The sequence below is a fragment of the Microcaecilia unicolor genome, chromosome 7, assembly GCF_901765095.1.
Source record: "Microcaecilia unicolor chromosome 7, aMicUni1.1, whole genome shotgun sequence".
Taxonomy (NCBI): Eukaryota; Metazoa; Chordata; class Amphibia; order Gymnophiona; family Siphonopidae; genus Microcaecilia; species Microcaecilia unicolor.
In genome coordinates this window covers 40,945,237-40,968,000 of record NC_044037.1, presented here as the reverse complement: position 1 = coordinate 40,968,000, position 22,764 = coordinate 40,945,237, and the positions used below count along the sequence as shown (strand labels likewise).

At 41.6% G+C, this 22,764-nt stretch overlaps 1 protein-coding gene across 4 annotated transcripts in view; it reads right to left on the bottom strand.

Annotated features, from left to right (window-relative positions):
- The window catches only part of FGF13 (fibroblast growth factor 13), a 571,318-nt gene that overhangs the window by 159,886 nt on the left and 388,668 nt on the right, over window positions 1-22,764 (bottom strand). For 3 of the 4 annotated variants that reach the window (XM_030209844.1, XM_030209847.1, XM_030209846.1), the window contains 2 exons: window positions 15,230-15,340; window positions 3,755-3,858 (listed from right to left, as the gene is read on the bottom strand). In XM_030209844.1, the coding sequence (XP_030065704.1) occupies window positions 3,755-3,858; window positions 15,230-15,340 (215 nt within the window). Of the gene's footprint in view, window positions 1-3,754; window positions 3,859-15,229; window positions 15,341-19,494; window positions 20,046-20,403; window positions 20,588-22,764 lie in introns of those variants that run through there. The other variant, XM_030209845.1, reaches the window with a different exon arrangement.

Sequence of the window (22,764 nt, the reverse complement as noted above, 5' to 3'; positions counted from 1 at the left end):
TATTGATCATAGACTCTACATAGAACTGTGTTTCGGTCATTGGCCTGCCTATGTTTAGAAGACATAGAGGGGCATCATCAAAAGAGATGCCCAAGTTTTGCTGAGGACGTCCTCACAAAACGTCCCAATAGAGGGGCAGGGAAACCCGTATTATCTAAACAAGATGGATATCCATCTTTCGTTTCGATAATACGGTCGGAGATGCCCAAATCCAGAAATTTAGGTCGTCTTTAGAGATAGTCGTCCCTAGACTTGGTCAATTCTGATTTTCAGCGATAATAGAAACCAAGGACGCCCATCTCAGAAACGACCAAATGCAAGCCCTTTGGTCATGGGAGGAGCCAGCATTCGTAGTGCACTGGTCCCCCTGACATGCTAGGACACCAACCAGGCACCCTAGGGGGAACTGCAGTGGACTTCATAAATTGCTCCCAGGTACACAGCTCCCTTACCTTGTGTGCTGAGCCCCCCAATTCCCCCCCCAAAACCCACTACCCCACTAGCCCTTATGGGTGAAGGGGCACCTAGATGTAGGTACAGTGGGTTTCTGGTGGGTTTTGGAGGGCTCAAATTTACAAGTGTAACAGGTAGGGGGGTGGGCCTGGGTCCGCCTGCCTGAAGTGCACTGCATCCACTAAAACTGCTCCAGGGACCTGCATACTGCTGTCATGGACCTGAGTATGACATTTGACGCTGGCACAAAATATTTTTAGAGATTTGTTTTGAGGGTGGGAGGGGGTTAGTGACCACTGCGGGAGTAAGGGGAGGTCATCCCTGATTCTCTCCAGTGGTCATCTGGTCAGTTCGGGCACCTTTTTGTGGCTTGATTGTAAGAAAAACAGAACCAGGTAAAGTCGTCCAAGTGCTCGTCAGGGATGCCCTTTTTTCCATTATGGGTCGAGGACATCTGTGTGTTAGGCACGCCGGAGTCCCGCCTTCGCTACACCTCTGACACGTCCCATGAACTTTGGTCGTCCCTGCAACGGAAAGCAGTTGGGGGATGCCCAAAATCGGCTTTCGATTATACCGATTTGGGCGACCCTGTGAGGACGCCTGTCTTCCGATTTGTGTCAAAAGATCGGCGTCCTTCTCTTTTGAAAATGAGCCTGTTAGTCTACCATTTGTAATACCACCTCAAAGGTCTTTTTAAAGACCCATCTTTAGTGTCACAAGGCTGAAAAGACACATTGAAGATTTTGTTATCTATTTATTATCAAAAGACTCCTGAGGCAGGCAGTAGGCTGAAACACAGTTCTGTGTCGAGTCTATGATCAATAAATCTTCTTGAAGCATGGAGTTATTTTCCCCTCGTTTCTGGAGTCCATTTCCCACTACTTTTTTGCTTTCAGTATACTTCGTGGGATTTTAGAGTTCTCCAACCAGGTTGATTTCTTCTGGCACTCAACTCATGGCATTTTGGCGCATACAATTTTGTTTTGTTTTTTATTTATTAGGATTTATTTACCACCTTTTTGAAGGATTTCACTCAAAGTGGTGTACAGCAAGAATAAGTCAAACATAAGCAATAGACTATTACAGCAGTAAAAATATTCAAACAATATAAAGCATGGCATAGTACAATGTGAACACAATTGCGCTATTCTATAAAACTGTGAATATATTTTTGCAATGCCCCTGACTTGCTCATGACCCTCCTCAGCCATGCTCACTTTGGTGTTGCATGCTGAGGGATTTAGGCACTCGGGTTTAGCATGCAAACAGAATCCAAATTAGTGCCAATTAAGTAAAATACTGATTGTTAAGATCCATTAATTCATACTTGATACCTTGTGAACTAAGGGGTCCTTTTACAAAGCTGTGGCAAAAGGATGCACGGTGATTTTTTTTTTCAAGAAATGGCCGTGCGGCAAGTGAATCACTTGCCGCACAGCCATTTGATGGGTGAGCACTTACTGGTGGTGGTAAAGGCTCCTATGCTATCGCGGCAGTAACTGGGCAGTGCGCGGCACTGCCCAATTACCGCCGGGTACACACCAGCACTATAAAAACTGAAATATTTTTGCAGCGCCGGAAATGGTGCATGCTGGGGAAGGAAATTACCGCAGGGAAGCTGTGGTAGCCCAGCGGTACTTCCCTTTCAGCGAGCGCCACTGCTTTGTAAAAGGGCCCCTCATTTGGTTGTGTGCACATACGCAAGCTTACTGCATCAGCCCCTCTGTTTGCTGAAGAAGAATTTGCTCCATAAAATCTTTTCTGGATCCTATCTCTATTTATTTATATCCCACATTATCCAAGCAAAACAAGTGAGGAAAAAAGTGGGGAAAAAAACGTTAACTGTGGCTCCCACTACAGATGTATAAGTTATTACCAAAAGTTGGGGAAAAGACCTCAGACGCCTGTGCTTCTTTAACGCTGTTGTATAATGCAGCAATTAAAAACAGTGCTGGCTTCGATCATAGGTCAAAAACGCCCACCAATACAATTTTTATGATTATATAGTGATGCAAAAACAACATTTTTCATTTCTTCCAAAGCATGAAAAAGATAAAAGATTGACATCTTGTAGGCAATAATGTAAGGCAGTAGCGAAATGTCCCTACAGGGACCCGTTTCACCAAATGGCTTCCTCAGGGGACTCTGTGCTGCCTTACTGTTCAAATGCTCAATGTATGCGGCTCTGCATTATGGCCGCTCATTATCCCAATAAATCAGGTTCAATGTGGCTAACAACTTGTTGTGATTAAAATTACAAGAAGTGATTAAGTTATCATAATAAAGTACATGTAATCTCCAAATGACAGAACGACATATGTACTAGGTGCCTTCAACTCAAACAAAACAAAGCAGTAAAACTTCTGTATGGCACAAAAATGGATAGGGGAAGGGAAGGGATTTGGATTTAGCTCATGCTTTTTGCGATAGTAGCTCAAGGTGAGTCATGTTCAGGTATGGAACTGCCGTTATATAATTTGCACTTAGTACGTATCATCCCAGTGCGTACCTTGGACGATCTATACCATATTCCCCCCATACTGGCTGCATTCTCTCATGAAGCTGATACAAAAATGGCCTCCTATTTCTCAAAAATCTATTGTGAACATCCTGAAAAACAGAACTCTATACTGCCCTCCAGAGGTGGACGTAGCTGACAGATTGGCTGACCAGGGAGTCCTTTTACAAAGCCGCGGTAAAAAGTGGCCTGCGGTAGTGTAGACGCAGGTTATGGACGCGTGTACAATTATTTTTCAGTGCGCCTGTAAAAAAGGCCTCTTTTTCCCCCCACGAAAATGGACGTGTGGCAAAATCGAAATTGTTGCGCGTCCATTTTGGGTCTCAGACCTTACCGCCAACCATAGGCCTAGCAGTAAAGAATTTGTGTGGTAATGACCTGCGCGCAACAGGTGCCACTTGGCGAGCGTCCGCTATGTGCGCCAGAAAATAAAAAATATTTTTCGGACGTGCATCAAAAATGAAATTACTGCAAGAACCACGCGGTAGTCGGGCGGTAAGTCCATTTTGGCACGCATTGGCCGCATGTAGACGCTTACTCGGCTTGGTAAAAAGGGTACTCTATTTTTACCTTCCCTAAAGGGTTTCTAGATGATTTACTGTATTATATATAAGACCAATTTTAGCCTCATACTATGTTTACCATTCTGCACAGAACTCTGAGGTGGTTCCAATACATGAAGACCACACTTCACTTCACATACAATGGCCTCAGGCTTTATATTTTCAAAGCCCAGCACCCTATGTCTCATAAACCCACATCTTAAAGACAGTGCATACTTACTGATGTATATAAGTACCCTTCACTGTTCATCGCCAAATATAATTTTGTTTGAACACCTTGAATAGCCACCACTCGTAAACCCACAGGTATAAGGTTAAACAAAGCTGTGGAAAAAAAGAAAAATAAATATCAGGCCACTATAAGACACATATGATACAGATATGATAATAAAGTGCGGTACGAAGTTAACCCACTAGCCCCCAGATTCTATATATTGTGCCTAGTGTTCGGTGCCAAAATCCAAGCATATTCTATTACAATGCACGTAACTTAATTGGTTTAACAAGCTAACCAGAGTTGATAACAGGCCTGCAAATAGGTGGGAAAATGTGGGATACAAATGCAATAAATAATAATAATAATAATTAGCACTACTTGGCAATAATTAGAATTTAAGCGCACAACTGGCTAAGAGTATTCTGTAACACAGAGCGCCTAAATTCTAATGTGCCCAGCCAAAAACAGGCGTGGCTATGGATGGGGAAATGGGTGTTTCATGGGCGTTCCAAAATTTACACGCACTGTTATAGAATATGCCCCTGTGCGCCTAAATCTATGCACAAGCATTTCTGCCACTGTTCTCTTAGTGTAAATAAATGCACATAGTTTTAAGAGCTGTGATATCAACTAAGCATATGCTATATATCATGTTCAGTGTATGCTACCCATGTGCTAAAAAATAGAAAATATTTTTTAGCATTGGGGGCTTGTTTGTGGGCTGAAAATAGGCGTGCCTGGCGCTAATCAATTAGTGCAGCTGCATCACCAAGCACCAACCAATTAGACCGTGGTTAGCTCAGGAGCCCTTACTGCTTATTAAATAGGTGGTGGTCAGGGTTCACGCTCTAATGGCCACGCGATAATTGGGAAATTAGCTTGTGGCCATTAATAGTGGAAATAGAAAATGCGGCTATCAGGAGCTCTGTTCTGAATGAGATTACCTTTGCTTTGGGACATCCCCCCCCCCCCCCCCCCGCTGCGAAATGAGGAAGAGGAAAGCCAAGGTCCGGCAGCTTCCTGTGGCGTCGGGCGGGTCCCATGTCCTCAGACAGGCAACTCTAGAAGAGTTCCTGTCCGTACAAACAAAGGGGCCACTTCAGTTTCGTCGGAATATCAGTCTCCTGGCAGCAGTGTTGGCAGGGTTTCCCTTAGCCCTATCCCGAGGTTGGCACCACCACAACCCGGAAAGGATAGCGCAGCAGGACAGAATGGCAGTCTGGAGGAATTCCAGCACCTGGAGCATCTCCCAGCTATGGTGTCCACCCCTGGGGTTCTCTCCATTCAGCGCTCAATAAGCCTGCATTTTTTACCTTCTGTGAGTACTGCCATTGCTGTGGGGGAAGACGCTCATTCGAGCATGGTGACATTACTGGTTAAACCTGCAAAGGTAACTTTAGAGACTCTGTAGGAAGCCATGGACACAGTCAATTCTTCTTTTAACAAAGTTGAGTCTAAATTTTCCTCAGAATTGAATCTTCTAAGCGGAACCCTGAATGTTCAGGCTCAGGCAGTGGAGCAACAGTCTGCCAAGGTAGTTAATTTGGAGACTAAGGTCTCTGAGTTACAGGAACTCTGTGGGACTTTGGTTAAGGACAAGAATTATGTTTTTTTAAAAAAAGGAATATACGGAGAACCATCTAAGGAAAAATACTTTGCGATTCTTGAACTTTCTTAAGTTTCCTTTAATTGCCCCAGTTAATATGGCCAAGACCTACTTCACGGAAGTGCTTAAATTTCCATATGAGATGTTACCATCTATAGTAAGAACTCGATACCTAACTACCCCTGATATCTCACCTTGCATCCAAACCAAAGTTTCAGCGTGCTTGTCTGACATTGCTGTCTGGATGTCTCAACGCCACCTGAAATTAAATATGACCAAAACCGAGCTTCTCATTTTCCCCCCCAAACCCACCTCCCCGCTCCCCCTGTTTTCTATTTCTGTTGATGGTTCTCTCATTCTCCCTGTCTCCTCAGCTTGAAACCTTGGGGTCATCTTTGACTCTTCTCTCTCCTTCTCTGCTCATATCCAGCAGATTGCCAAGACCTGTCGTTTCTTTCTTTACAACATCCGTAAAATTCGCCCCTTTCTTTCCGAGCACTCTACCAAAACCCTCATCCACACCCTTGTCACCTCTCGTTTAGACTACTGCAATCTGCTTCTTGCTGGCCTCCCACTTAGTCACCTTTTCCCTCTCCAGTTGGTTCAAAACTCTGCTGCCTGTCTCGTCTTCCGCCAGGGTCGCTTTACTCATACTTCCCCTCTCCTCAAGACCCTTCACTGGCTCCCTATCCGTTTTTGCATCCTGTTCAAACTTCTTCTACTAACCTATAAATGTACTCACTCTGCTGCTCCCCAGTATCTCTCCACACTCGTCCTTCCCTACACCCCTTCCCGTGCACTCCGCTCCATGGATAAATCCTTCTTATCTGTTCCCTTCTCCACTACTGCCAACTCCAGACTTCGCGCCTTCTGTCTCGCTGCACCCTACGCCTGGAATAAACTTTCTGAGCCCCTACGTCTTGCCCCATCCTTGGCCACCTTTAAATCTAGACTGAAAGCCCACCTCTTTAACATTGCTTTTGACTCGTAACCACTTGTAACCACTCGCCTCCACCTACCCTCCTCTCTTCCTTCCCGTTCACATTAATTGATTTGATTTGCTTACTTTATTTATTTTTTGTCTATTAGATTGTAAGCTCTTTGAGCAGGGACTGTCTTTCTTCTATGTTTGTGCAGTGCTGCGTACGCCTTGTAGCGCTATAGAAATGCTAAATAGTAGTAGTAGTAAGAGAGGGTCAGGCCTTCAGGAGGCAAATTTGACAGAATTCTTGGGGGTCATCTTGTCTGGACCTACATAAGTACATAAGTAATGCCACACTGGGAAAAGACCAAGGGGCCACGACAGCGGCCAATCCAGGCCAAGGGCACCTGGCAAGCTTCCCAAATGTACAAACACTCTACACATGTTATTCCTGGAATTGTGTATTCTTCCCAAGTCCATTTAGTAGCAGTTTATGGACTTGTCCTTTAGGAAACTGTCTAACCCCCTTTTAAACTTTGCCAAGCTAACCGCCTTCACCACGTTTTCCGGCAATGAATTCCAGAGTTTAAATACGCGTTGGGTGAAGAAATATTTTCTCCGATTTGTTTTAAATTTACTACACTGTAGTTTCATCGCATACCCCCTAGTCCTAGTATTTTTGGAAAGCGTTAACAGACGCTTCACATCCACCTGTTCCACTCCACTCATTATTTTATATACCTCTATCATATCTCCCCTCAGCCGTCTCTTCTCCAAGCTGAAAAGCCCTAACCTCCTTAGCCTTTCCTCATAGGGAAGTCGTCCCATCCCCGCTATCATTTTAGTCGCCCTTCGCTGCACCTTTTCCAATTCCACTATATCTTTCTTGAGATGCGGCGACCAGAATTGAACACAATACTCAAGGTGCGGTCGCACCATGGAGCGATATAACGGCATTATAACATCCTCACACCAGTTTTCCATACCTTTCCTAATAATACCCAACATTCTATTCGCTTTCTAAGCCGCAGCAGCACACTGAGCAGAAGGTTTCAGTGTATTATTGACGACGACACCCAGATCCCTTTCTTGGTCCATAGCTCCTAACCTATTACTCAAAGAACTACACTCTTGGTGAGTTTTGCTTTAGAGCCAGACAGAGATATGGTTCTTAAGCTGTATTTTCATTATATGGATTGTGAATTTTTGGGTTCTAAGATAAGGGTTTTTCCTGATCTTTTGAGAAATATCCAGAGAAGGTGCCAGAAGTTTTGGTTTAACGCCCTTGGGCGCAGGCTCTGGGTATGATTTTTTTTGCTCTGTTTTCCTTGTTTTTGTTATACATCTTATCAAAATAATTCTTATATCTTTAATGAACCCAAACAATTATTGAAATTTGTGGCTTCAAAGGAAGAATTGAAAATAAATACATGACAGCCTATGGAGGGATTGGGGGCAATTGTCAACGTTCTTTGTTTGTAAAAGATGTTTTCTCTTGATATAGTTATTTTCACTTCTTTTTTTTTCCCTATATAACTTGGTCCTATTTTCTTAATCTAGTGGACACAAGTTTAAGGAAAATTTTTTTGTTGTTAATTTTCTTTTTATATATAATACCTGGTTAAATTTCTTTAGTTACATTTTTTGGGATTGCATAATTTAAAATATGGAAAATAAAAAGTTTAAAAAAAGAAAATGCGGTCATTTTACAAGTGTCCTCAGTATGTGGAGAACTCACGCACTAGTAATAGCACAGGCCAATTAGCAAAAGGATCCACAAAGGCAACACTAACAAATACACATTCCTAGGAAACTAACATTAGTTATTATTTGAACATACCATTTGACTTTCTTCCAGACTGAATCTCAGTGACTTAGGAACATTTAAAGGTCCTTTTACTAAGGTGTGCTGAAAAATGGCTTGCGGTAGTGTAGGCGTGGGTTTTGGGCACACGCCGATCCATTTTTCAACGTGCCTGTAAAAAAGGCCTTTTAAAATTTTTGCCGAAAGTGAACGTGCGTCAAAGTCAAAATTGCCGCGTGTCCGTTTTAGGTCTACGACCTTACCGCTAGCCATTGACCTAGCGGTTAAGTCTCACACGGTAACTGGGCAGTAATGACCTACGCATGTCAAATGCTACTTGGTGCACGTCCGATATGTGTGTGCGAAAATAAAAATTATTTTTCAGCTACGCATATCGGACGTGCACCAAAAATGAAATTACCGCAAGAGCCACGCGGTAGCTGGGCAGTAACTCCAGTTTGACACACGCTGGGCGCACGTAGATGCTTACGCGGCTTAGTAAAAGGCTTCCTTAGGGATGAATGCCTGACTCCCACATTTGAAGTGAGGTGAAGCAATCATATTATTGTCATAATTACCCAGTGTGAAGAGTAAGGGGCTGTCCTGTCCTGGGTAGGCCACTAGAGGGTGCTGTTCCCATTGAAATGGGGGAAAATACCCAGGATGGGTCACTAGAGGGAGCCAGTAGGGTAATGTCCAGATGGAGGTTGCTAGGACCAAGGAGAGTCCGGGGCTGGAAACAGGTGCAAGTTGTTATGGGCTGGTTCCTGCCTGGAATTAGGGGGAAGAGTCTAAAGGGGTGGATAAGCTAATCAACCACCTTATACCTACCTGAGCTGTGAAAGGAAGAAAGAAGAGAGAGGAGCTGGAAACCTGGCAGCTGGAGGAAGAGGATCCCCTTGAAGGTACTGGCTGAACTCTGTGGACTTTTGGTGGACTGCGTGTAGATAGAGCTATCTGTTAACAATGAACTAGCAGCCAGGGGCTGGAGGACAGAGCTGTACCCTCAGAGTGAGGGAAGAACATTCCGTTTTGGCCAGGGGGGGCTGTTAGCACTGGGCCCAGGTGTCTGTGTGAGGGCTCAATGGGAAGACCTGTGAAAGTGTTTCAGCAGGAAGAAGTGTGACCAGGGGGCTGGAATAAAGAGCTGCCTGATGAATATGCTGTTGTTGAGAACTGTCTAATCTACATCTAATTTGCATATTAAGAACAAGGTCACCCTGAGTAAACAAGGGACCTAGGATCCTGAAGGTTGGTGTGTTCATGGTCTTGGGAAGAGACCGTCTGGAGTCCTGCTCAGGAGCCACAGGCCAGTGAGGCCTGCTGGAGAGCAGGAGGAGAAGCCCCGTCTTAACACCAGTACTAGTCAAGTAAGCTGAGACACAAAAGCAGATTTGCTCATATGTACATAGGAAGATGCTGGGACATCAAGAACTTATAAAACTCACCGCCATTTATTTTATTTTTTTATATTCCCTGCAAACCTGAAGGGTATCAAAGCAGTGTGCATTCAGGTGCAGCAAGAATGTTCTGGTCCTTGATGGCTTACAATCTGAGGGCCCCTTTTACTAAGGCGCGTAGGTGCCTACGCGCACCCAATGAACGCCAAATTGGAGTTACTGCCCAGTTACCATGCTGTCCTTGCGGTAATTTCAATTTTGGCGCACGTCCACTATGTGCATCTAAAAAATATTTGTTTATTTTCTGATGCGCGTAGCGGACGCACGCCAACTGGCATCTGATGCACGTAGGTCATTACCGCCCAAATTCTTTACTGCTAGGTCTATGGCTGGCGGTAAGGTCTCAGACCCAAAATGGACAAACGGTAATTTTGATTTTGCCGCAAGTCCATTTTCGACAAAACAAAAAGAAGCATTTTTTGCAGGCGCGCTGAAAAAAATGGATCTGTGCGCACCCAAAACCTGCGCCTACACTACTGCAAGACATTTTTCAGCGTGCCTTTGTAAAAGGACCCCTGAGTTTGTACCTGAGGCGATGAAGGGTTAAGTGACTTACCAAAGATCATGAGGAGCTGCAGTGGGATTTCAACCAGGTTCCCCTGGTTCTCAACCATTAGGTCACTCCTTCATGGTTTACATGTCAGTAGTATAAAAGTCTGAGTGACGTGGTACTTCCTTTCATTAGGAAGGTGGATACGGTCTGTATCTTGTATTTAATGACTCCAACTGAACATACAAATGTATCTATGAATATGGTTGTTTTGTATCTTTATTAAGTGTCATTGCACTTAATTGCCTTGAGCCCTTGAATGGCACAGCCAGATTTATAAATGATATTACAAATGCATCTTTATTATGGGAATAATACAAGCCAATGGTTCCTAAACCTATTTTATCAGACCCCCCAGCCAGTTTGGTTTTCAGGATATTGGATGCAAATCTCATGCATTTTCACTGCAGATATCCTGAAAAGCAGCAAGATTGGGGTATCCCAGGATGGGAACCATTGAACCAATGTATGTTCCTTCCTTCCTACTGGTGAATGAAGGCATGTTTGTGTTTGCTTTCTAGTAACATCAGAATTTATGTTCATCTCAAGTCTACTTTGATCATAAAAATATTTAGAAAAAATAAAGGAAACCATTACTGATATCAAAGTCATAAATGAATAGAACCATTTGAGAAACGTATTTATTTTTGTTCATGTTACTATTTAGCTATTTTTAGTCTGACATCAGATGTTACAAAACCTGTAAACTATTGAACAGTGAATGGAGCACAGTGATTGAAAAAAAAAAAAAAGGAATTAGCCTGGAAAGAGTGAATTAAACGAAGACGAGGCAATGCAAGGAGGAAACTGCTTAATTCTGTGTCTGGCTAGATGTGTTTGTAAGCACATCTTGTGAAATATAATGAAATAAAATTCAGAGGACCACTCCAAACCTGTCTAGATCACCATGGTGATAACATTTGGGAAGGTTTCAGACACATGCAGAATCCATAATGTTTTCCTTTTCTTCTACTAACTTTAGACATGGAGATGAGCTGTGCACATTAATTTCAGTCAAAAACTTTGCAAAATGAAGGATTAATGGGCCCTTTCACTACAGCGCATCGAACAGTTAACACGCAAACCAGCACGCACTGTTACCGCATGAACATGTCAATTGCCACAATACTGGCATGACAGGGTGCGTTTATTCACTCATTAACAGCATGCTGTGTTTGGGGGAGGGGGACTGGAGAATGGGCATGGACTGCACACTGCAGGAAGCACGCAGTATGTACTGTGCATTAAGGGCCCCTTTTACCAAGCTGCGGCAAAAGGGGGCCTACGCTGGCATTGACACATGTTTTTGATACTTTTCATACATGACAACACAACTGTGGAATGCTCTACCAACAAAATTGAAAACAGTTAACGAAATAACTAACTTTCGCAAATCTCTGAAAACCCCTCTCTTCAACAAGGCCTACCACGAGAACTCGTAGCTTAGCTATAACACTTCACCACCCCACCCAATTTTAAACGACATCTTTCTTTAAATGTCTGCTTAGTTCTTCTCTATCATCATTGATCTCTCTATAACACCAATTTGTTCCTTTCACCATCATGGCGATGCCATAACAGATATCTGTAAGCCACATTGAGCCTCCAAATAGGTGGGAAAATGTGGGATACAAGTGCAATAAACAAATAAATAAAAATACGCCCCAAGGCCCCCTTTTACCGCAGTGGGTAAAAGGTAAGTCTTTATTTTCAGGAAATGGCTGTATGACAAGTGAAACACTTGCCACGCAGCCATTTCGGGGGTAGCCCTTACCGTCACCCCTTGAGGTGGCAGTAAGGGCTCCCACGCTAGCCTGGCAATAACCGATTAATGTCAGTTACAAACCGGTGCTATAAAAATAAAAATATTTTTGTAGCGCCGGATATGATGGCGCACTGGAGGTGGGAACTACCACCAGGTTGCTGCAGTAGCCTGGCGGTACTTCCTTTTTAGCGAATGGTAAGCCCGTGTTGTGCTTACTGCTGCTTTGTAAAAGGGCCCTTAGTAAGTGGTAGTTAAAATTCAGCACCAAAAAAAAAAAAATCGGCGCTGAACTGTATTCTAAAATGGGCATTCCGGGATTAGAGCCCTCTGTATAATAGCAAGCAGTGCCGAGAACCACACCCACCTTTGGACACGAGAAGTTACACCAATAGAAACCAGGTGTAAATCCCAGTGCAGAAGTTGTGTGTGGATTCACACTATTCTAGCACACTGGGTACATTTAAGGAAATACCACTGACCATGCTCTTCCCATGGCCATGCCCCCTTTGCAAATCCATGCAGAAAACTTAATGCGCTATTCTAAAAATGGGTGCATAAGTGTGTTTTCACGCAGATCTGCCATTTCTGCCCCATTTTGGCACCTTGCATCGATTAGAATGCTTTTCCATGCCAAAACGTGTACAGTAGTGCCTAATGTTCGGTGCTATACATAGAATTCCCTATAACTGACTCTTGTACACTTAGCACAGGTGTACTTACTGCATCCTCAAGAAGAGGTGATTAGTGCACCATTGCTAACTGTGAATAAACAATATGAGGTAAACAACCTATCTGTGGGATAACCGCAGGCAGTCTTGGATACAATTTCAAATCAAGTACATTGACATAATGATTTAAAATCATTTTGGATGATTTTTATTTGAAATCACTCTTTCAACCTGATTTGGATTTTAGATTTGAAATCACATATTCAAGTGATTTTGAATTTTTTTTTGTCAGAAAATCAAAATTCATTTGCTGATGGACACTGATTTAATGTTAAGATTCATTGATTTATTACTGTGATAGTCAATAATATTGGCGAGGTCTAAACTCGAGCCTAAGCTTCCGAAGTCCATAAACCCTACTTATACATTAAGGGCCAAATTCTATAAATAGTGCCTTAAAACTCAGCGCCGAAAAACCATGATGTTAGCATGATTCTATAAACTACGCTTAAAGTTAGGTGTAGTTTACAGAATATGCTCACGCGCCGTTCTTGTGATTAAAATTTAGGTGCACCCATTTAGGCCACCTAAAACCAGGCCTAAATACCTGCACCTAACTTAGACACAGATTGTGTATTCCATAATAGCGCGAATAGTTTTTTGAAACGCATACAACATGCCCAAGGCCATGCCCCCTTTTCGGCTGCACACATTAGAATATTTGCACACCACATTCCAGAATATGAATAGAACGCTATATGCATATTCTAATTAAAGCCAATTAGGGCTGCTAATTGGTTAAGTACCAATTATCTGCACCGAATGATTTGTTAATCAATTAAGTTGTGTGCACAATTTGGCAATGCGGCCAAATTAGCGCACACAACTTACAGCACCATTTATAGAATTTGGGGGTAATTCTTGCTATATAAAAGACTTGTAATCACATGTTCACACTTATCAATATTGAAAGATTAGTCTATATTCTTGTCCCATGACAATTAGATCTAACAGTTGTACCTTTCTCTGCCAATATTCAATTTGAAATCATTTGTTAACTCATTTCGATTTGAAATCACAGCTGGCTTACTGATTTTGATTTCAAATTCATTTTGTACTTAGTGATTTTGATTCAAAATGATTTTACCCAACACTGACGGCAGAGGACGTGCTGGACACACCCACAACAGTTACTGCCCAGTCTCTGCACTTTACATGTATTAATATTTGCTGTTAAAAGGGCAATAACTGCAAAACCTTAAGAAATAAGGAGGCAGAAGATCTGTAAGATCCAATACGGGGCAAACAAAGAACAGATCAGTCCATTTACAAAGCATGGGGCAAACAAAGAACAGATCACTGAAGAAAGTCCATAAAATTGTTTATTCACCATAACTCTCAGATACAAAAAAAAACCCCTAAAAATGAAACACTGCCATGTCAGGCTTTAGGTTTTTTTTATCTAAGAGTTGTGGTGAATAAACAATTTTATGGACTTTCTTCAGTGATCTGCTCTTTGTTTGCTCCATGCTTTGTAAACGCAAAGGCCTTGCAGCATGTTAGTAAAAGGACCTCTAAATGAAGATTGAACTAGAACAGAGGTTCTCAACCCAATCCTCGGGACACACCAAGCCAGTCAGGTTTTCAGGATACCCATAATGAATATGCACGAGACATATTTGCATACAATGGCGGTATTGCATGCAAATGTATCTTATGCATATTCATTGTGGATATCATGAAAACCAGACTGGGGGCCTGGTGTATCCTGAGGCCTGGTTTGAGAAGCTCTGAACAAGTACGCTTTAGCTTTCTAAACTTAGGGGCACTTTTACTGAGCTCAGTAAGCATTAATGCATGCATGCCGCAGGTTAAAAGCCACGATCGCGAGGCACACTCAGTTTCGGGATCGGTGTGCACTTCCCACATGCTAAAAATAGATTTTAATTTTTAGTGCTGGGGGGCCTGTCTGGGGGGCAGAGAGAAGGCATGTACTGGATAAAACCTAACTCTCTATACTCGACTACCAAGGTCTACTCTACCACGAGTAAACTTTAACACAATACCACTTTATCCCTCATTCCGAATATGTACTCTTTACACTTGACTGCTTAACCCACTATGTCAATAATGATCTTTAATGTAATACCACTTGTATCTCTCACTCCGGAAATGGTGATCGCCATGACGGAACAATGTAAGCCACACTGAGCCTGCAAATAGGTGGGAAAATGTGGGATACAAATACAACAAATAAATAAATAATCAGTTAGCGCAGCTACATCACCATGTGCTAACCGATTACCGCCAGAAAAATAGGTATCAGTAAGCGCTCATGCACTAATGCGCTAATGGGGAAATTAGCTCATGACTGTTAATAAGGAAAATGGAAAACAGAGCCATTTTACCACTGTGCAAAAAAAGGCCTCACTCAGCATGTGGCATGGTTGAAAGAATACGCCTAGGCATATTTTTTTCAGCACAAATTTTTTAGGCGTGCTATATAGAATCTAGTCCATTGTTTTATGATGAACAGGGATTTGGGGGGGGGGGGGGGGGGGGTTGTTGTACTAGAATGAAACGAAGTGCACGAAATAAAGAAGTTTCATTCGTCTATAACGATGAGGCATCTCCAACTTAAAATCTTATCTTAAAACCATGCAAAAAGAGCGGAAACATCTCATGCATACAAATTCTACTTACTATAAGTACTTTCTTCCTCTTTCGTTCCATCAATCGTTCCATCTGCTTGTAATTGTAAGTGATATCCTTGTCTACTGTATAGTTTTGTTACTATACCTTTTAGCTGGGGCTCTGTAAGAAAGGAAAACCCCTATTTTAAATCAATGAACATGAATTTGCATATCAGGCTTCAAAATAAGCCTTTATGTTTCTTTCAAAGGTGTATATTTGAAGAAAAGGCAATAGGCAACTTTATTTTTAAAAATCCTTTTTGTTGAAACATAGACTGACAAAAAGGTCGATCATTTAAACTATCGTAAGGCCATTTTCTACTATGCAAATTTACTTTAACTGTTCATATACAGTGAATGAATCTAATTTAATCTAACACACAGATTTCTAGTCCACTTTACCCAGGAAGGGCTCAAGGCGGATTACAAAAGAAATAAAAATGGAACAAAATAACAAAATATGGAACAAAAAAAATCAAATAAATAACCAAAGTTATACAAGCAAAAAAAAAATCAAATTATAAACTAACAAAGTACTCCAGACCTCTGAATCATTCAAGAATAAAGAAAACAAATAAAGTCTTAAGAGACTTTCTAAAAATTAAGTAAAAAGGAATACTCCTGATTTTTTTGGGCAAACTGTTCCATAATTCTGGACCCGTGTAGGTTATGGTTCTATTCCTAGTTAGGAAGAAAAGGGGAAAGACCTCAGAAAGGTGACACACAGCAAGACTGCTGAAATTGTTTTAAAACGAGTCACCTTACCATCTTCAATCATTGGTCTTAAAACCCCCCACCTCCCTTTGTGTGGAAATATTTTTTTCAAAAATTGTTTTTTAAAAAGATATGCTCAATATACTGTGACAAAATTGTAGAGACTCAGAAAAAGAAAAAAAAACCACTTAGCTGAATAGCAGCGTACTGAACGGGCATCCCCACCCGACGGACCCGTTTCACCGAGGGGCTTCTTCAGGGGATAAGGACGCTGGAACATATAAGAGACGCCGTTTTTGTGAGACACTTTGTGCAGCAGCTGTGTTTCGAGCCACCAGTCAGGCCGATTCATTGAATGTGTGTTCATTTCTTTTGTTTTTCAGTTCTCACATCACCATGTGGCGGGGTAAGTGGCTCATTATCTGTTATTCACATTTTGTTTTTGTTGTTGTAGGACTTAACAAATATCCACTGGAGCAGTGACTCCTAGCTTGGCGTACTTATCCCCTGAACAAGCCCCTCGGTAAAATGGGTCCCTCGGGTGGGGATGCCCGTTCAAGACGCTGCTATTCAGCTAAGTGTTTTTTTTTTCTTTTTCTGAGTCTCTACAATTTTGTCACAGTATATTGAGCATATCTTTAAAAAAAATTAGTTTTGAAAAAAATATTTCCACACAAAGGGAGGCGGGGGGGGGGGGGTGTTAAGACCAATAATTGAAGAAGGTGCAGTGACTCTTTTTGTAACAATTTTAGCAGTCTTGCTGTGTGTCACCTTTCCGAGGTCTTTCCCCTCTTCTTCCTAATTCTTGTACCCTGCACAATATTTTGTGTGAACAGATTCGCCTTCTCATTACTGTTGTCTTGTACAAGTTGAAGCGAATCTCCCCGTCTTCTGTCTATTCCTAGTTAGTAATTTATGACAAACTGATAAGGAAGGCACTCTTAATCTTATCTCTTGAGCTGATCGTAAGGACCTGGGGGTAGAATAAAGCAGTACCTCTTAAGAGAGATAGTCTGGCACAAAACCATATACATTTTTAAAAACAAATATAAGTAACTTAAAATGTATCGTCACACGGACTGGCAACCAATGCAGGGCAATGAGAAGCAGTGTTACATAATCAGACAATCTGCCTCCCAATATCAATATAGCTTCTGCATTTTCTTCATGGTGTTAATTCTAGACTGCCGAATTAGGTAAACCCAGTAAGACAATATTACAATAGTCTATTACTAAATTGTAACTTGTATAATTGTTCTTAAATGTGAAGGCTCTAAGAAGGGCTTAATTCTACGTAGGATCTTAAGTTTATAAAAAGATTTCCGAATAATATCATTTATATGTCATAAGGAAGAATCCAATGTTACTCCCAAGATTTTAATGCTGGTTTGCAGCAAAATCTCGGCATCCTGTGCCTAGCTGTGCTTAAGACTGAAATGGTTGCCAATGTGGATCCTGTCCTCTTTTAGATTTGCATCTTTCCTGAACAATAAGAAAATTGACACTTAGCTTTGGGTGTGGCCAAGAGTTCAGTACCAATCATGGGATGGCACTGCTGCTAATACTTATTCACAGGTCACTACTACTGTGATAAACAACATAAAGCCTAGAATATATGCAGCACACAATTAGCCATCAATAACTTCTCCAATTCAGAAATTCAGGTTGCTAAAACAATGTAAGCAAGACCTGAACGCACATGAAAAAGATCAATGTTTAACAGAGTATGTAGTATTTTTGAGATTCATGAATTACCTAATGCAACCAAACAGACTAACTGCTCAAACCATTACAAGTGGGGGTCTTATTCTAAAGTGCATTACGTTTTTGCACTTAGGGCCCGATTGTATATATGGCGCCTAAAATTAACGCGTGCTAGGTAATTACGGCTAAACGTATTCTAAATACCATGCATAAATCTACACATGGGATTTAGAATATGTTTAGCCATAGTTCATGTGCGTAAATCTACATTCGTCCATTTAAGCCAATGAAAAGTTGGTGTAAATTACAGTATTTTAATGTACCTGTTCACCCCATCCTTACTCCACCCAGACTCTGCCCATGTGTATGCCCAACGTCAATCTATTCACTATTGCATTTAAGCGCATAAGAACATAAGAATAACCATACTGGGTCAGACTGATGGTCCATCTAGCCCAGTATTCTTCTTCCAACAGTGACCAATTCAGGTCACAAGTACCTGGCAGAAACCCAACGAGTAGCAAGATTCTGGAATCCCGAAGAGTAGAAACTGGGTTTCTGCCAGGTACTTGTGACCTGAATTGGTCACTGTTGGAAGAAGAATACTGGGCTAGATGGACCATCAGTTTGACCCAGTTTGGCTATTCTTATATTGTTATTCCGGAATCCAAAAGAGTAGCAATATTCCATGTTACCAATCCCAGGGACAGCAGTGGCTTCCCCATTTCTATCTCAATAGCAGACTATGGACTTTTCCTCAAGGAACTTGCCCAAACCTTTTTTAAAACCCTGATGTGCTCTCTGGTAATAAGTCCCAGAGTGTAAGCATTCGTTGACTGAAAAAAAATGTCCTCCTATTGCACCATTGTATAGAATAGTGTATAGATAGAATATTGGCATTTTTGCGCATATCTTCACATATATACACCACTATTCTGGTCATTTATGAATGCTCTCAGTAACTAAATGTTGGCACCTTCATTTTAGAATTACCTCATGTGTGTAATGACCTACACTGGGCTGTCATCAATCACTTGAAAACAATCTGTTTCCATAAAGCCTTGACGAAATCCTCATTATAATGAGCAAGATCATTATTACCACTGAACAATTAATCTACGCGGGCTTGTGCCAAGAATGATTTCTACTGGTCTTTGCTTGTGAGCATCCAGCTGAATTAAATGAAACAGAATGGGATTATTAGAAACCAATCACTGAATATAAGTTTCTATGTGGGGACCTTACTCAGCCAAAGAAACAAAAGAAGTGGGTTTTTACCTTATCCACGTTCCATTATTATAGAAAGACATATTTATTAAGTCTACTTAGTGCAGTGCCAGAAAGGTTTAATAAGCACACCAGAAGGATGTAAAACTTATATTATTCATCAGCGAATTGAAAGACACAGAACCCTTGTTTTCTTGCACAGCACACGGGATTGGGTTTTAAAAAAACTGCAATTCTAAGGGAAATACAAAATCTCTCTTGGTGATGGAGTGTAGAATTATATTGGAGTGGTTGGTAATGTGTTTAGAGGTATGATGATAACAGTCAGGTTTTTTATTTTTTTAAGAGAATACCGGCTGGAATTCCCAGTTTTAACTGTTTCCTTACAACAGCAAAAGGAACAGCTTCCCCTACCACAAAACTAAGCAGAAGTTCAGGCCAATTGTTTTTACTATTTCACAGCTACCATATTTATTTCTCCAGCTTTGACAATAGAAATGCCAATGGCTACTTCCATTACATTACTTTTTTTTATATAATGCACAAAATTCATGAAAATAATGAACATCCGACTTGCTGCACGGAACACCGGACAGCACAAAATTAATATTTTGTAATAAGTCTTCAAACCTGGTCGCCGCCTTCGCCTTTTCTTGGAGCCAAAGAGCTTGACCCGGGAGAAGACACTGAGTTTATTTTTCTCAGAGCTGCCTTTCCCTTTGCTGGGGCTGCTGGCACATTTGCATGCATTGGATTTCTCCCGTTCCCGGGCTTGTCGCTTCTGTCTGATCAGAGAGCTGGCGATGGCAGCAGCCATGGATAATGTCCCTTACCAAAGAGCCAGCACGCACTAGTTGTCAAAAATGCTCTGTGCAACAGTCTTGCTTGGTGTAACTTCACTTTTCAAAGCTGAAGGCTGGAAAGTGAACATGAGGCTATGGGGAAAGCTTCTGTATCAAGCAGCAGACAATCCTAGAAGGTTCTTGGTGATTTTCCAAAATGAAAACACAGCATGGTTTGGGTCCAGTCACTGTAGACACACATTCACGGCTGGGAATCACATCTTTTTTTTTTCCCCTCAGGATGGCTGCAACTTGTCTAATTCTGATACCTGTTAAGAGTCCACAGTTTGGATGTTCTGCTCTGAATTTTCTTCTTCCTTAGTAGAAATCTGCATTTGACTTTAAGATTTAAAAAAAAAACAATGTGTAAATCTTGACATAACCTGGTGTCAGGCTTCAGATCATTTTTTACGTCTTATTATCAGCTAAGCTAAGATCCTGTGTCCACCTCCTCTCCGCTGTGAAATGCATTTTAGCTTTTGCATTGCAACCCTGGTTTATTCACTTAGGTGAAAATGCAGCCTCTCTGGGATTTAGTCAGCTTGCACTGCAGCTGCAGCTGCAGTTCGTCTTTCAGGCACCTAAGCCACTTGTAACTGGGTGTCAGAGACAGAGAAAAGAGAATGCAGGCACAATGATTCTCCTCTTCTTTTCCAAAATAAAGAAAGAAAGCTGAAGTGAACAGTCTAGTACTTACTCCCTTGATGTCTGTTTTCTGCAGTCCTTCAGTTACTTTTTAATTGCACAGCAAAAGCACTGGAATACAGCCACGCCAATTGCTGGTTTTGGGAGTGAGTGGAAAGGTGTATTCCAGCCTTCTCAGTCTACGCAGAGGTTTTCCTTCACCAGAAGGCTTAGCAGGTCAGGATGAGCCGAATGGAGATGCTGCTCGCAAGAGCCACCTCCCGGAGAGAGAAGGGTATTTATTCCACACAGGACTGTGTGCTTCTCCCAGCACAACTAGAGAGACCTGTTAACTAAACTCGAGATGTAAACTAGTTCCTGATTGGTCACTCTAGGCAGTCTCTGATTGGTGTGTCTGTTCCCTTTGACTATTTCCTTGGGTTTTTTAATTTGTTTCCCGCTGGCCAGAAGATTGTGTTTAGCTGTAGTAGTAAACTTGATGACAGGATCTATATAGCATTTAATTTCAGTGGAAGAGATACATTATTTTATGTACTACATTCTCAACATTCACAGCGTAGCACTTAAAACTTGAATGGAAGTGCTCATTATTTTTGGCCATGGATATTTTCAGATGGTGCTTACTATTTAACTTCACCAAGAAAGTGTGTTTTGAAGACCGGAAGGTAACATAATGTGCTGCTGACTGTTATACACGTAGAACAGTGTTAACCAGTATGGTGACTGTTCTAGAGTGTAATTTTGCATATTAGTTTCAGTCATACTCCTGGGATTTCATGCTGGATGTTAAGCTAAATTAATTCTTACATTTTCCCTCTGTAGCCAGCTAAAATGCCTTTCTATCTCTGGGTTTCAGACAATAAATCTTCTTAGAATAAAGAAGAAGAATCAACATAGTCAAATTAGATTTTTTTTTTAAATCTCAAACTTTATTAATTTTACAATGAACAATGAATTTGTATTAGTAGATTCCCAGCTGCCTGCAAATATTCCAGTAGTTTGAAAACGTACATATTTGTAAGCTATAGAAAAATAATCTTGGGGGGGGGGGGGGGGGGTGCGGGGGAGGGGTGTTGAAGCTTTGAGGATGTGACTGGAAACCGCGTGCTTACATTTAGGTTTCAAAAATATACATGCAAAATAGGCATGCTGATAACCTGCCTTTTCATATTTTTTTGTTTCATTTATTCAGATTTTAAACTGCCCATCATTAAATGTCTTGTCTTTTGTTTTTGTTTTTTTTATTTGTATGTGGCCATTGTACTTCTAGTAGCTTAACATGCCGTATTCAAACACTATCCACCTGGTTCTTTCGGTTTATGCAGGATGAAAAATAAACATGCACTTTTGCAATTAAACACACTTTTTAAAAATCTACAGACATAAGAATAGCCATATTGGATCAGACCAATGGTCCATCTAGCCCAGTATCTTGTTTCCAATAGCAGTCAATCCAGGTCACAAATACCTGGCAGAATCGCAAAGAGTAGCAAGATTTCATGCTATCAATCCCAGAGCAAGCAGTGGCTTCCCCATGTCTGTCCCAATAGCAGACTATGGACTTTTCCTATAGGAACTTGTCTAAACTTTTTTAAAACCCAGATATGCTAACCGCTGTTACCACATCTTCCAGCAAAGAGTTCCAGAGCTTAACTATTTGCTGAGTGAAAGAATATTTCCTCCTACCTGTTTTAAAAGTATTTCCATGTAACTAATGACCTACTACTGGCTAAATCCAGAGGTCTCTATTCTATCCTTATCCTTCTTGACCTATCTGCTGCTTTCAACACTGTTGACCACACTATACTTCTGGATACACTGTCCTTGCTTGGATTCCAGGGCCCTGTTCTTTCCTAGTTCTCCTCTTACCTCTCGCTTCGTTCTTTCAGTGTTCACTCTGGTGGATCCTCTTCAACTTCCATCCCGCTTTTTGTTGGTGTGCCTCAGGGTTCTGTCCTTGGACCCCCTCCTCTTCTCCATCTATACCTCTTCCCTTGGTACTCTGATTTCATCCCATGGCTTCCAGTACCATCTTTATGCTGATGACTCTCAGATCTACATCTCCACCCCTGAAATCTCAACCTCGATCCAGGACAAAATCTCAGCCTGCTTGTCAGACATTGCTGCTTGGATATCTCAATGCCATCTAAAGCTCAACATGACCAAAACAGAACTTCTCATTTCCCCCCCTAAACCCACCTCCCCTCTTCCCTCTTTCTCTATCTCTATCTCTGTTAATGGCTCTCACATCCTCCCTTTCTCCTCGTCTCATAACCTTCAAGTCATCTTTGATTCCTCTCTCTCCTTCTCTGCCCATATTCAACAGATCACCAAAACCTGTCGCTTCTTTATCTACAAAATTAGCAAAATTTGCCCCTTCCTTTCTGAATACGCTGCCAGAACCCTTATCCAC